At 34.9% G+C, this 11,734-nt stretch overlaps 1 protein-coding gene across 1 annotated transcript in view; it reads left to right on the forward strand.

Moving 5' to 3' along the window:
• LOC137174079 (tetratricopeptide repeat protein 39B) overlaps window positions 1–8,097 on the forward strand; it is a 30,968-nt gene extending 22,871 nt beyond the window's left edge. The window contains exons 17-19 of the mRNA XM_067579127.1: window positions 1,019–1,136; window positions 1,257–1,373; window positions 2,439–8,097. Of these exons, the coding sequence (XP_067435228.1) occupies window positions 1,019–1,136; window positions 1,257–1,373; window positions 2,439–2,535 (332 nt within the window). The 3' untranslated portion in view covers window positions 2,536–8,097. The remainder of the gene's footprint in view (window positions 1–1,018; window positions 1,137–1,256; window positions 1,374–2,438) is intronic.
• The last annotated feature ends 3,637 nt before the right edge of the window (window positions 8,098–11,734 follow it).

The following is an 11,734-nucleotide window of genomic DNA, read 5'->3' on the forward strand; positions in this document are numbered from 1 at the left end:
TATTGAGAGTAAGTTCTTTTAAAAGTCATTACAAGACACTGAAGCCCAAATATAGATATATTAATGTGTCAGTGGATGTGTATTAATGTAATTATATGTTACAATATGCATGTTCACGGAGATTTATGTGCATGTATAAGTATGTGTGTATAAGTACACATACAGTATATCTCTTGTCTTTTCTGATGCATTAATCGCTGCTGTTTTAAGAACACATCTTTATTTATTCACTATTGTTATTATTTATGCTTTATTCATTTATTTTGTTCAACAGTATTAGCAGTATTATACATTTTGCTCATAAGAGGTCACAATATCACACCTATAACAGTTCAGACATGATGAAATGGGGGTTATGTACCCAATATAGACTCAATGAATTTAATTAATGACAATTAAGTGTAAAAAAATAACAATGTTTAAATAACAATGTTCACTACTAGTACTACTGCTGTTACCTGCTTGTGAAATCTAAGATGGCCAACAAAAATGTTTTCTTTCAACTGCCTAAAAACGCTGAGTAGGAAAAAAAATAGCTTGCTGAAAAAAAAGGTACAGGAAAACATGTGAAAAAGAGAAGAAAACAATGTTAGCGAGTGTGCAATTTACACTTTTTATTTCCCTAAAAGCTCCCTAAACGGTGTCAGTGACTGTTCACTCCAGTAAACTTTACGAGCAGCAGCGAATGCTTTGTGAAATAAATAAATAATCTTGTAATGCCTTGATTTAGTTTTAATATTCTCCCAATAAAATTCTGCAACTGAACAAAAGTCAAAGATAATGCAGATAAAGAACAATTTTCTTTTTAGTAAAGCTGCAAATGCCCGTTATCTACCAACGAAACCAAATGTGTCATTCTACATTATTATAGAAAGCATCAACTTTATCTTTATGTGTTATTTGTTAGATGTAGATTCTAAGATTTAACCCTTCAGTACACAGAATTAACCGGTTTCTTTTCCTGTGCTGTTGCTATGATCCAACTAAACAACATATCTTATGTCTCTCTCTGTCTCAGACCCGTCAGAGTTTCATCCAGATGACAGCTGTCTGGTCCAGATGTTGAAGGGACTCTGTCTAAAACACCTGGGCAGGTTACTGCAGGCTGAGCTCTGCTTCACACAGGTCCTGTCCAGGTAACTCATTAACACGCAAACACTTGCAGACAAACAGGTCCAGGCACTCAGTGTGGCTGTTTACCCTCTCAAAGTGTGACACAGATTAGATAATATACCTCTGTGTGTGTTTACTTTCAGTGAAAGTCGTATAAAATACGATCACTACTTGATTCCTTTCACACTGTATGAGTTGGGTCTGCTGTATAAACAACAGGGAGACCTCACCAAGGCCACTACATACATCGAAAATGCCAAGTAAGTTGTCTTTATACCGCTCTATAAATTGTACCTCAAAATATACTTAATATACTAATCTATGTATGTTAATACCTTCATATACATTTATACACCTTTATATACCTTCATATACATTTATACACCTCTATATACCTTCATATACATTTATACACCTCTATATACCTTCATATACATTTATACACCTCTATATACCTTCATTTACTTTTATATACCTTTATACACCTTTTATATACCTTTTTATACCTGTATACACTTCCATATACTTTCATATACATTTAAACATCTCTATATACCTTCATATACATTTAAATATCTCTATATACCTTCATATACCTTTTATATACCTTTTTATACATGTATACATCTCTATATACCTTCATATATGTTTATACACTCTTATATACTTTGACCTCTTTACACTATTATGTACCACTAAATACATTTACATACTTGAATATACCATTAAACACAAATGTGTGTATATATATATATATATATACATATATACCTTTACGTTATTCTGTGTCATATAATATATGTCTATATATTATTTATGAATTATTTACAGTACCTTTCAGCGACCCCTTTACACCTCTACAGAAGTGTACACATCTCAGAACAGCTTTATTCACATCTGTGTACTGTACATTCACATATTGCTGTAAACCTCTTCAACGTGTCTGATTACCTGTGCTACTAGTAGCTGTTTCTGCTGTGGAATGTATCTCTGGTATTTCACTATAGATAGTGAAATACCAGAGATACAGATACTATTGGTATCTGTATCTCTGGTATTTCACTAAGGGGGAAATTTACACACATAACTACAAGTCTCCAAATAGCCTCAGGTTTTCTTGGAGGTCTTGAAGTGCACTGAAAGGAATGAAATGTACAAAGTCAGGCCATCATACCACTCATATTTTATAACATTTTTATTAGAAAGGGCCATTTCTACCTATACCAAGTGCTTTCACAGCTCATGTTAAAGCTTAACATGTGTGAGAGGAAATGGGAAGCATAGTAATCACAAAATTCTGAACGATTTCTTGTGTTTTTCATTAGGACAAACTACAAGGATTACTCCATGGAGTCCAGACTGCACTTCAGGATCCACGCGGCCCTCAACAGCCTCAAAGGATCACCTGCAGGCACCCCATAATAGTCGAAACAACTCAAAAAACTGCAGCTGGAAACAACAGTGTACGATCCGAGTCCAGGGATTCCCTGATGATTGAAGATTGTTGGGGTTCTGAGATCACACTCCCATCTGGACTTTCTTTTTCAGTTTAGCCGAGCAACCTTTTATTTTATTTCCTTTTTCCTTATTTATTTTTGCAATAGTGTTGACAGATGAGATTATTTAAACTTGTACCTCTTCTTAAACAACCACGGGCTTCCCATTAGCAGCTGGGTGTCATGGTTCAATTGATGCCAAATGTCAATTATGTCAATTCAATCAGCAAACCAATAGATCACAACGGCTCCTTTATTGTCAGTATGAGGACAGTCTCAGTCTAGGGGCTTGTTCACTCGGAGATCTTGCATAGGAGAAACGATTTTGACAATTTTTGGCAACTTCTTGTGTTCAGGTAGAGTGAGAAAGTACTGGGAAGCAGCTGCAATTTTCTGATATAAAGATTAAGTTAGATAAGGTTTAACCCTTTGAAAAAAAAAAACGCAGCTTGGAACACCAAGACAAGACATTTGGAGAAATCAATCAGTTTTCCAAACTTTGATTGCAGTCGGTCGCCTCGTTTCACCTCTTGCAGTGCGATTCTCCGTCTGAAAAGGCCCAAAAATATAGAAGCTTTTTGATCTTGGATCACATCTAATGATTAAAACTCTAAATAACAAATTACCACAACAAATCATGAAGGTGTACATCGTCAAATAATGAATACTTAAAGCAAATACATGTCAAATTCAACCATCAAATGATAAATATTAATATATAATAATGAAAAGTTGATCAATTAACAATAACGGTTGCAATTAATGAAAAGCTGCTAACCAGCCACCCATCAAATAATGAATAGAAAGGTTAAATAATAAAAAGTGAGTCATCAAATAAGTCTAAAAAGTAAGAAATTAAGTTAAATTCAAGTCCATCCTGGTTTATTTTAAGCTCTATGTCCAGCTTTCACCACTAGATGTCGCAATTTTACTATATTTTTACTTTTACTGTTGGATTACAGCAATAAATCATCACATCTAATGATTAAAACTCTTCAAAAAAGAACAACAACCACAACAAATGATGAACGTCTGCATCATCAAACAATGAGTATTCAAAGCAAGTAAATGTGAAATTCAACATCAGACAATAAATATCCGACGAATGTGGCAGCAATAAATAATGAAGGCCGACGTCAAATAATGAAATTGCAACATAGACCTTAAGATAATAAAGAATGTGGTTGTATTTAATACGTGTGGAAGTTATTTTTATGGGCTTCGTCTTGTAGTAACGACTAACTTTTTATTATTCTACCTCTGTATTCATTATTTGATCGATGGCCATTCGTTGTTTGACGTTTCTATTTGTAGCGACCGGCTTTTTATTATTAGATATGGATATTTATTATTTGATGGTTGGATTCTCGGTATTTGTTGTGGTAATTTGTTATTCGAGGAGTTTTAATAATTAGACGAAATGATTCATTGCTGTAATCTGACATCAAAAAGCTTCCATACTAAAATCTAATCTTTACTGTTTGCAAAACTGACACCTATTACCTACTACTAACACATCCTGGTCTTAAACTAACAACTCATGGTATAATGTTTGCTTCCAAAAGAAAAAAAAAAAATATATATATATATATGTAGGATAGAATCATGAATACTGATGTTGCAACGTGTACTGATTAAACTCTGATGAGTATATTCATGTTAACAGCAGGGAGAGCAGTGTGTTCAAACACACAGTATATACATACGCTTTATATTTTTCTTTACTTTGCCTTTTTTGATTTCTTAATAATAACGTGCACGCCACATGTACACGTAGTACACAAACGTGTCTGTGCACACACAAACACAGCCTTGTCACCAACCGTGGCTTAAACACAAACACACACACACACACATACAAAACACGGTACACTCATTCCAAGCTTGCACGTACTGGGCAATATGCACATTAAAAAGAGAAACACTCAAAACAGCTGTAAACGCACACATTTAGCAGCAATATAAAAAGAATTTTTGCTGTTATTAAGTCAATCAACTTCTCAGTCATTCTGTTGCTCAATGTGTGTCCATGTTTGTAGTTTTATCTGTAGTTCTCTCTCAGAGGCAGAGCTGGGGTTTTTTTTTAAATTTCAATTAAACCTGCAATAATTGATTTATTTGTCCACTTGTTTTCAGCAGAAACAAATAATGAACACAACTCTGAACTATCATCAGCTTTTAAGTTGATATGTTGAACTTATTTCCACATCCAGCAGTTATGGAGAAACATTATCATTCGTTTAGAGTCGTGTTTCTGTCCACCTGGTGAATGTAAGTCCAATATTCACTCTCTTTTAGCTCTGTTTTTACTCTCTACCAACTCCTGAGGGAAATATCTGGCTCTTTAGCTGCTAAATGCTCCACTATGTTCACCAGCTAGTCTACAGCTAACTGTGTCTGTTTGGTGCTGAGCAGGTAGTGTACAGCAGCTTTTTACAGCTTTTTTCTCTGAAAATGACGCTATGAGACGCTGAGAGTGAAGCAGAACAGTAAAAGTTGCAGCCGGACAGATAATCAATGAGCTGAAACTCACTATAAAGCTCCGTAAAGCCGAGAGGAGCTGCAGAGTCTCTGATAATTCTCTGTAGGTTCATCACTACGAGCCACAACCTTTATTACGTTACACACTGTTATAGATCAGACATTTTTGTTATTAAAAAATATACATTATAGCTGCTCTAAAGCTGCAGTAATCAATATGTTTATGGTAACAAGGGTTTTCCGGCCTTCAAACTCTCTCATAGCGACTAGCTGGTGAACATATGGAACACTTAGCAGCTAAATAGCCAGATATTTTTCTCAGGGGTTGGTGGGAGACCAAACCAGAGCTGAAAGAAGGGTGAATATTGGACTTACATTTAACAGGTGGACACAAACACCACTCCAGTGGGATGATCAGCTCTGTGTCTGCTGGATATGTGAATAAAGTAAATTATTATATATTAATAATTCATTTAATTTGCTAACAAGGTGATAATAAGGTAAGATATTCAGCTTGCTCTGCTGCCCCCAAGTGGCCAAAAAAAATCAACAAATGCAGGTTGAAATGAAATAAGATTAAAATGGAAGCATTAGCATCAACTTTCTGTCCTATAAGAGATTACTTCTTCACACAGAGCAGCTCTGCCTCTGAGAAAACCGCATTTGTTCACGTTTACTCAACCTTCTGTTGACGAAATACATAAAAGACTGAAGGCTGTAGATTCATCCTGATACTGTCACTCTGTTTTCAGCTGCTAACTTACTGCTAGCTTACTGTTGTAGAGATATGGCTTTGGCTATAAACAAACAAGCCAAGGAAGATAGCTTGTTATTTATCTTTTGTTATATTAAGTAGTATTCTGTTATATGAATTATGTAGCTCAACAGCACACATAAAGAGCAGTTTTGGTATCTATTCATGTACTTATATAAAAAAGAAGCACAATCTAGGATCTCCAATCACCTCCAGTAATACAAACAAAACATTTCTGATGATTCTTAAGACCATAATTTTCTCATTCGGCTTCATGTTGTTTGATACTGTTTGCTATAATGTATATGATATATTACCACAATGAAGATTTAATGTGTGTCAAACTAAAAGGCTTGGCGGGTTTGGGGTGTAGATAGATGAAAACGTTCAACTCCAAAACCCACAATCTCAAAGGCAAATCAGCTTACCTGTAAAACACTGTTACACTAAATATTAAGCTAAATACGTTGGATAAAAGAGTATACCAATGATTTGATCATTCAGTCAAGCAAAAAACAGCTGCAGAGTCAACTTATTTAAATCTTTGCTTCCATTTTTAAGCATTCGGGTGAAGGACGCACTTTTCCAGTAGACTTGGGGCAAATGTGGCGGCTGTAACAATAAGCCTTCTCCTTATAATGAATGTATCAACCAAAAGACCAAATTATATGTGTGTCTTGCTGTATGTCTCTTTTCTTCGTGTGTGGATTTTATTAGTGCCTACAAAGTGTTAGGGTCTTTGTGTCTTTGTGTGATCTGAAGGAACAACTTCATTGGCCAAGTACAGTAAATATTCAGGTTTGTCTTGTAACAGTCATTGATACGGTAAATAATAGTTTTACAATAGACCAGTGCACGCTATCTTAAAGTCAAGTTATCTAAAAATAGCGAACCGCTAATGCTAGTAAACTGCCGGAGGAGTTTTCGGCTAATGTTGCTAGTTATAAACGAGGTTTTGTTTCAGGAAGAACAAAATTTGGCTTAGTAAACAATTAAATAGTTACCTCTTATGATGAGAACAGACACTAAAATCCTCCATGTATCTTCATGTGCAATAAAACATTAACCACCTATAGCGTATGCTGTTTTATTATTGCACCGCTGGTGCATGGCAACGCTATGGCGTTAGCATGTTGCCTGTTATGCTAAAAGATTGTTCCTACTATCATCTATAATAGCATATTCTAAAATGTTGGCATTATTCTAAAATGTTGGCATTATTATTATCATGTTAGCATTTGTTAGCATTAGCTCTTCACAGAACTAATGTTAAGCATCGTGTTAGCAAAATGTTAACTAAATGTTAGCAGTTCTTGCCGCTGTTTTAAAGGTATTTCCAGAATCCTTAAAGACTCATCTGTCCATCTAAAATAAAAAAAATATACACATTAAAGATTTTTGGCCCGTTTCCCAAGTTGCAGTAAGAAAGTATTTCCTAATCCAAACAAAGATGGTAGCCGGAAACTCTTTTTGTACAACCCTAGAAAATATAAAAAATAAAATAAAGGAATCTAACATAGATATAGACTAATATAACTGATAATAAAACTTTTTAAACGGTTCATCATGTACAAATCAATCGATGAAGGTTCTTTGATTTTTGGCTAGCATCTTTATTTGGATTCACCATTCAGGAAACGTATTAAAAATCTATTGTTAAGTGGTTTGAATTTTTAAAACATATTAAGTGTCTTTAAAGATTCTGGAAATACCCGTTAAACCCAAATGGATAAATCAGTTTCTTTATCGATGTCATTGATTAATAAATAATAATTAGCATGACTCCTACAGTCAGTCATATTGTGTGGTAGGTAAAGCAAACGCTGCCTTCTATCATAGTTCTCATGTGTTAGGATAGTCCGAGCCAATGATGGATGTTTTTGGTGTAGTTTTTCATCATTTACTAGTTAAACAGATAAATATTATCTGAAATCTTGGTACACTCCTTTAAAATGGTCACCATTCACTGTCACAACATTTCTTCCTGGAAGGTTTCGGTTTGTGTGTTTCATTCAGTTGCTCATGTCAGTGCCTCGGTGTGTCTCTCTGTGTTTAAACTATAGTTCTTATAAAGGTTTTCTATAGGATTTGAATTGCATGTTATTCTTCAATATGTTTAATCTTTTTTTTTTGAAATATGAGACATTACTGTATGTGCTTTATAGCAGGAAGCGATGTGACCCAATATTACAGGCTTTACGGTTAGAGATGGTGACCAACGTGGTGCAATAAAATGAAAATAGAATAACTGTTCATTTTGAGTGATTTGGCATTTTTCTTTCATTATCACTGTTTACTGTGTCTGTTTATGTGCCTCTTCGTGTGTCAGTGAGTCATAAGCCTTTATTTCTAAATTCTTCAGTCTTGTGTTTATAATAAATATATTGGATTTATAATATGCACAAAAGAAGCATCAGATGGTTAGTTGTCCTGTTCATGTAGTGCAATTCACGTAGTTTAAGGTATTAATCTGGCATTTGTGCCTCTGCAAGACAAAACAAAGATAAAGGTTATGCTGCTGGGGAAATGTTGTTAAGGACAAAAAAATAGTTCTCTGGATAGTTGCTTTAAAAATACATCATTCCAGTTTCAGCAATATAATATAATATTATATACATATATATTATACAGTCAAGGGACAAAAGACTGCTAAGTGTTTATTCTTGCTAGCCAGGTTTCAGATAATTTTATGAAATGAGCACTATGTTTGAACAGTGGGAGAAAAGCAGAAAATGATTCAAAGAAAGCACGGATTAAAAAAAAAAAGCTAACCAGAACTCAAGAGGTTTTAGTCACTAAACTGAAATGTAAGCTTCAGTCCAGTTTCTTGCAGTCCCTCTAAGAGCCATGAGCTCACTTAAATCCATATAGCTGTAGCTGATTAGCTGAACTGTTAGCTAACTTGAATCAAACCGTTTTAGATGCAAATTTGCTTTAGACCTGAATTTGGTCTAATCAGGTCTAATTTGTTTTAGACCTGAACCAATTTGTTCTAAACACTAAGCAGAACCATGAGCTATAAACTGAATCCAAACCATTTTAAAACTGAAATGTTAGATAAACTGAAACAAACTGAGCTGAGCTATATTTAAACTCGGCCAAGAGATGTTACATGTCAAACAGTTATTTAAATTGTTTTGGATGCAAACTGAACCATTAATTATCTTGGTACCAAACTGTCTCAACCTCTAATCTAAAATGAAAAGAGACCATGAGCTAACCTGAATTTCAACTATATTAGCCACAAAATTTAATTGTTAGCTAACCTGAAACAAACTGAGCATTAGCTAAACTGAACAAAACTCTTAGCTTACCATTAGCTAACCTGTACCACTTTTCAAACTAACTATTAAACTCACCTGAACAAAATTGTTTGTTCACATCAAATTAAACCATTAGCTAGCCTCTTGTTTTAGCTACTAAACTGTAGTCAGCTATAATGTGTTCATGTGACAAACATAAGAGAACAGTGTGTTAAATTATCGCAAACTGTAACTGACAATACATGTCTTTTCAGAATTTATTCTCATATTTGCCTTTGTTATCATTTTACTTTATTTTAGAAGTGAGGTAGATGTTTGCAATCTCATTTGATGAGACTGCAAACATCTACCTAAAATAAAGTAAAATAGCCTCATAGATTTGGAGAAACACTGGTGTGGGTGGGCAAAAACATGAGCTATAATAAACATGAATACATAATGCACACAGCAGGAAATGCTGTGTGCATTATGTATTCATGTTTATTATAGCTGCAATATACTGTATGATAAAAATATATTGTCTTAAAGTATGTGTGATATGTGTGCAATACATTTTTGAAAGCCATAATTTTTAATTTTTGGTAGTTGAATTTATACACTCAAGGACACAAATAGCTTCTTCCTTCCTTCTTTTCTTTGTATTAATTCATATTTATGCCAAAAATGCACTGGACAATGTCTTAGTATGTCACAGTCTGTTGGATAATTTAGTTCAGACTATACATCAACACAAACTTAATAAGCATTTACATTTCATCAACACAATGTCATAGTTTTTATTTTCTGATGTTACCTGATGCTAATGAAGACCAAAATTATAAATTTGAACAAAAGACTGCAAACTAGGAATCTTGCCATCTTTTGGCTATAGTTTTTCCAGCCTAACCTGGACCTGTCTCCCAATATAAAATAATTCATTACACATCTAAAAATATGCCCATCCAGTGCATTTGTGGCATTAAAAGTACTCCATATCCCATCTGACCTCCAGCCAGCTTGGACTGCTCTGACGCTAAACACTCGTATAACTATAGCGCTTGCACATGACTCGATCAGCCACAAAGTAAGACGTATGACTCCGACTCTTCAATTGATCAGGGAGGTGTAGACTACTGGAATGTTCTGATAGTTTTGGAAACTCTGTTGTGTCTTCATTTATTTGTCTTTAAATCATACTGAACCTTTGATCAGTTGCAGATTCAAGCAGGACTGAGTCTAAAGTCTAAATGTGTATTCAGAGATTTGTGATACTGTCAAAAGCAAATTCAATCTCAGTGTGTGATAAACTTGTGTTTAGTTAAATATTTAGTTAAAAATCTGGTTTCCTGTTCAGTTTGATTTGTTATGAAATAATGTTTACATTTAATTCTGAATCATTGACCTACGGTAAGAAAAAAGTCACATTGACCACCATTATCTCTGACTCATTTTAGCTGTTCTCAGCAGTAAAAAATTCAGGGGTTTTGAAACTCTGTTCTCTGGAAACACTGTTGAACATTAACTTGTATACATATTTGTCTTTGTGTGATGAAATTCGCTATTTTCCTTTCAGGTTACTGGTATTTTGTACTTGGGGTTTCCCACATGCTTTTAAAGAACACTAACACTTTTTGCACTTTAAACACAAACTGTGAATACTTTACAGTGTTGTAGACCATTTTCCAAAAGCATTCCATTTGAAAACATATGTTTTTGCCTACAGTTTGGCATGGCAGATGGCAAGTACTACGATACCCATGAGCCTCAGTGGTGGTTGGGGAAGAAGCCAGTGAGGCTTGAATCAGAGTTATAGCAAATTCAGAATTTTGCAGTTGAGAACAAAACATGTTGCTGTACTTTAATTCATCCAAATCTGATCTGGAATCTGCAACTGAACAGATTCACAGACAATCAAAATTGACCCGAGGACAACAGGAGGGTTAAGTTCTTTAGGACTAAATTTTCTACAAAGTGTCATCTTTAGCTGCAGCCACAGTCTATATGTAAAGATGGACCTAGCAAGGTGTGACTTCACCTGTTGGTTTCATTGGAACCAGTTTGAAGCCCAGAGTTGCAGTTTATGGTTTGCACCATCTTTTACATTTGGATCCAGGACCTTTCAAATAAAGGACTGTGGAATGTTGCCTTTCAAGCTCTGGAAACTCACCCCCTCTCAGACCAAAGTGAACACTAGCTTGCTTGGGCTAAGGTTGGCTACTTCAGCTGAATTGTGCTAACATAATCAAGTAACATTAAACTTAGTTAAATATTGTGACAATAGTCCAACTCAGTGCGAGTCCTGGAGCCAGGGAGAGCAGCAGGTGAACCAACCACAGCTGTCAATCAATGCCCACACAGCAGACATCAAAGCTACTATAAGTCTTCAAATTTAATTAACGGAGCAATCATTTCCAAAATTACCATCAGCACACTTATAAGAGGGCCTGAATTTAGAGGTTGAGACGATTCACAGTCCAAAAACAGCCAAATTTATCCAGTGAGGAGCAGGCAAGAATCCGAAGTCCAATATTCAGGCAGAAGGTCAAAAACAGGCAGGATACAATTGTTTTCTGTTTAACCAAACTCAGATAAGTAACTTAGATATCAGCGTCATCTGCATCCAGATGTGTTTAGCCAACCCTATCACA

Source organism: Thunnus thynnus, chromosome 22 (assembly GCF_963924715.1).
Source record: "Thunnus thynnus chromosome 22, fThuThy2.1, whole genome shotgun sequence".
NCBI lineage: Eukaryota > Metazoa > Chordata > Actinopteri > Scombriformes > Scombridae > Thunnus > Thunnus thynnus.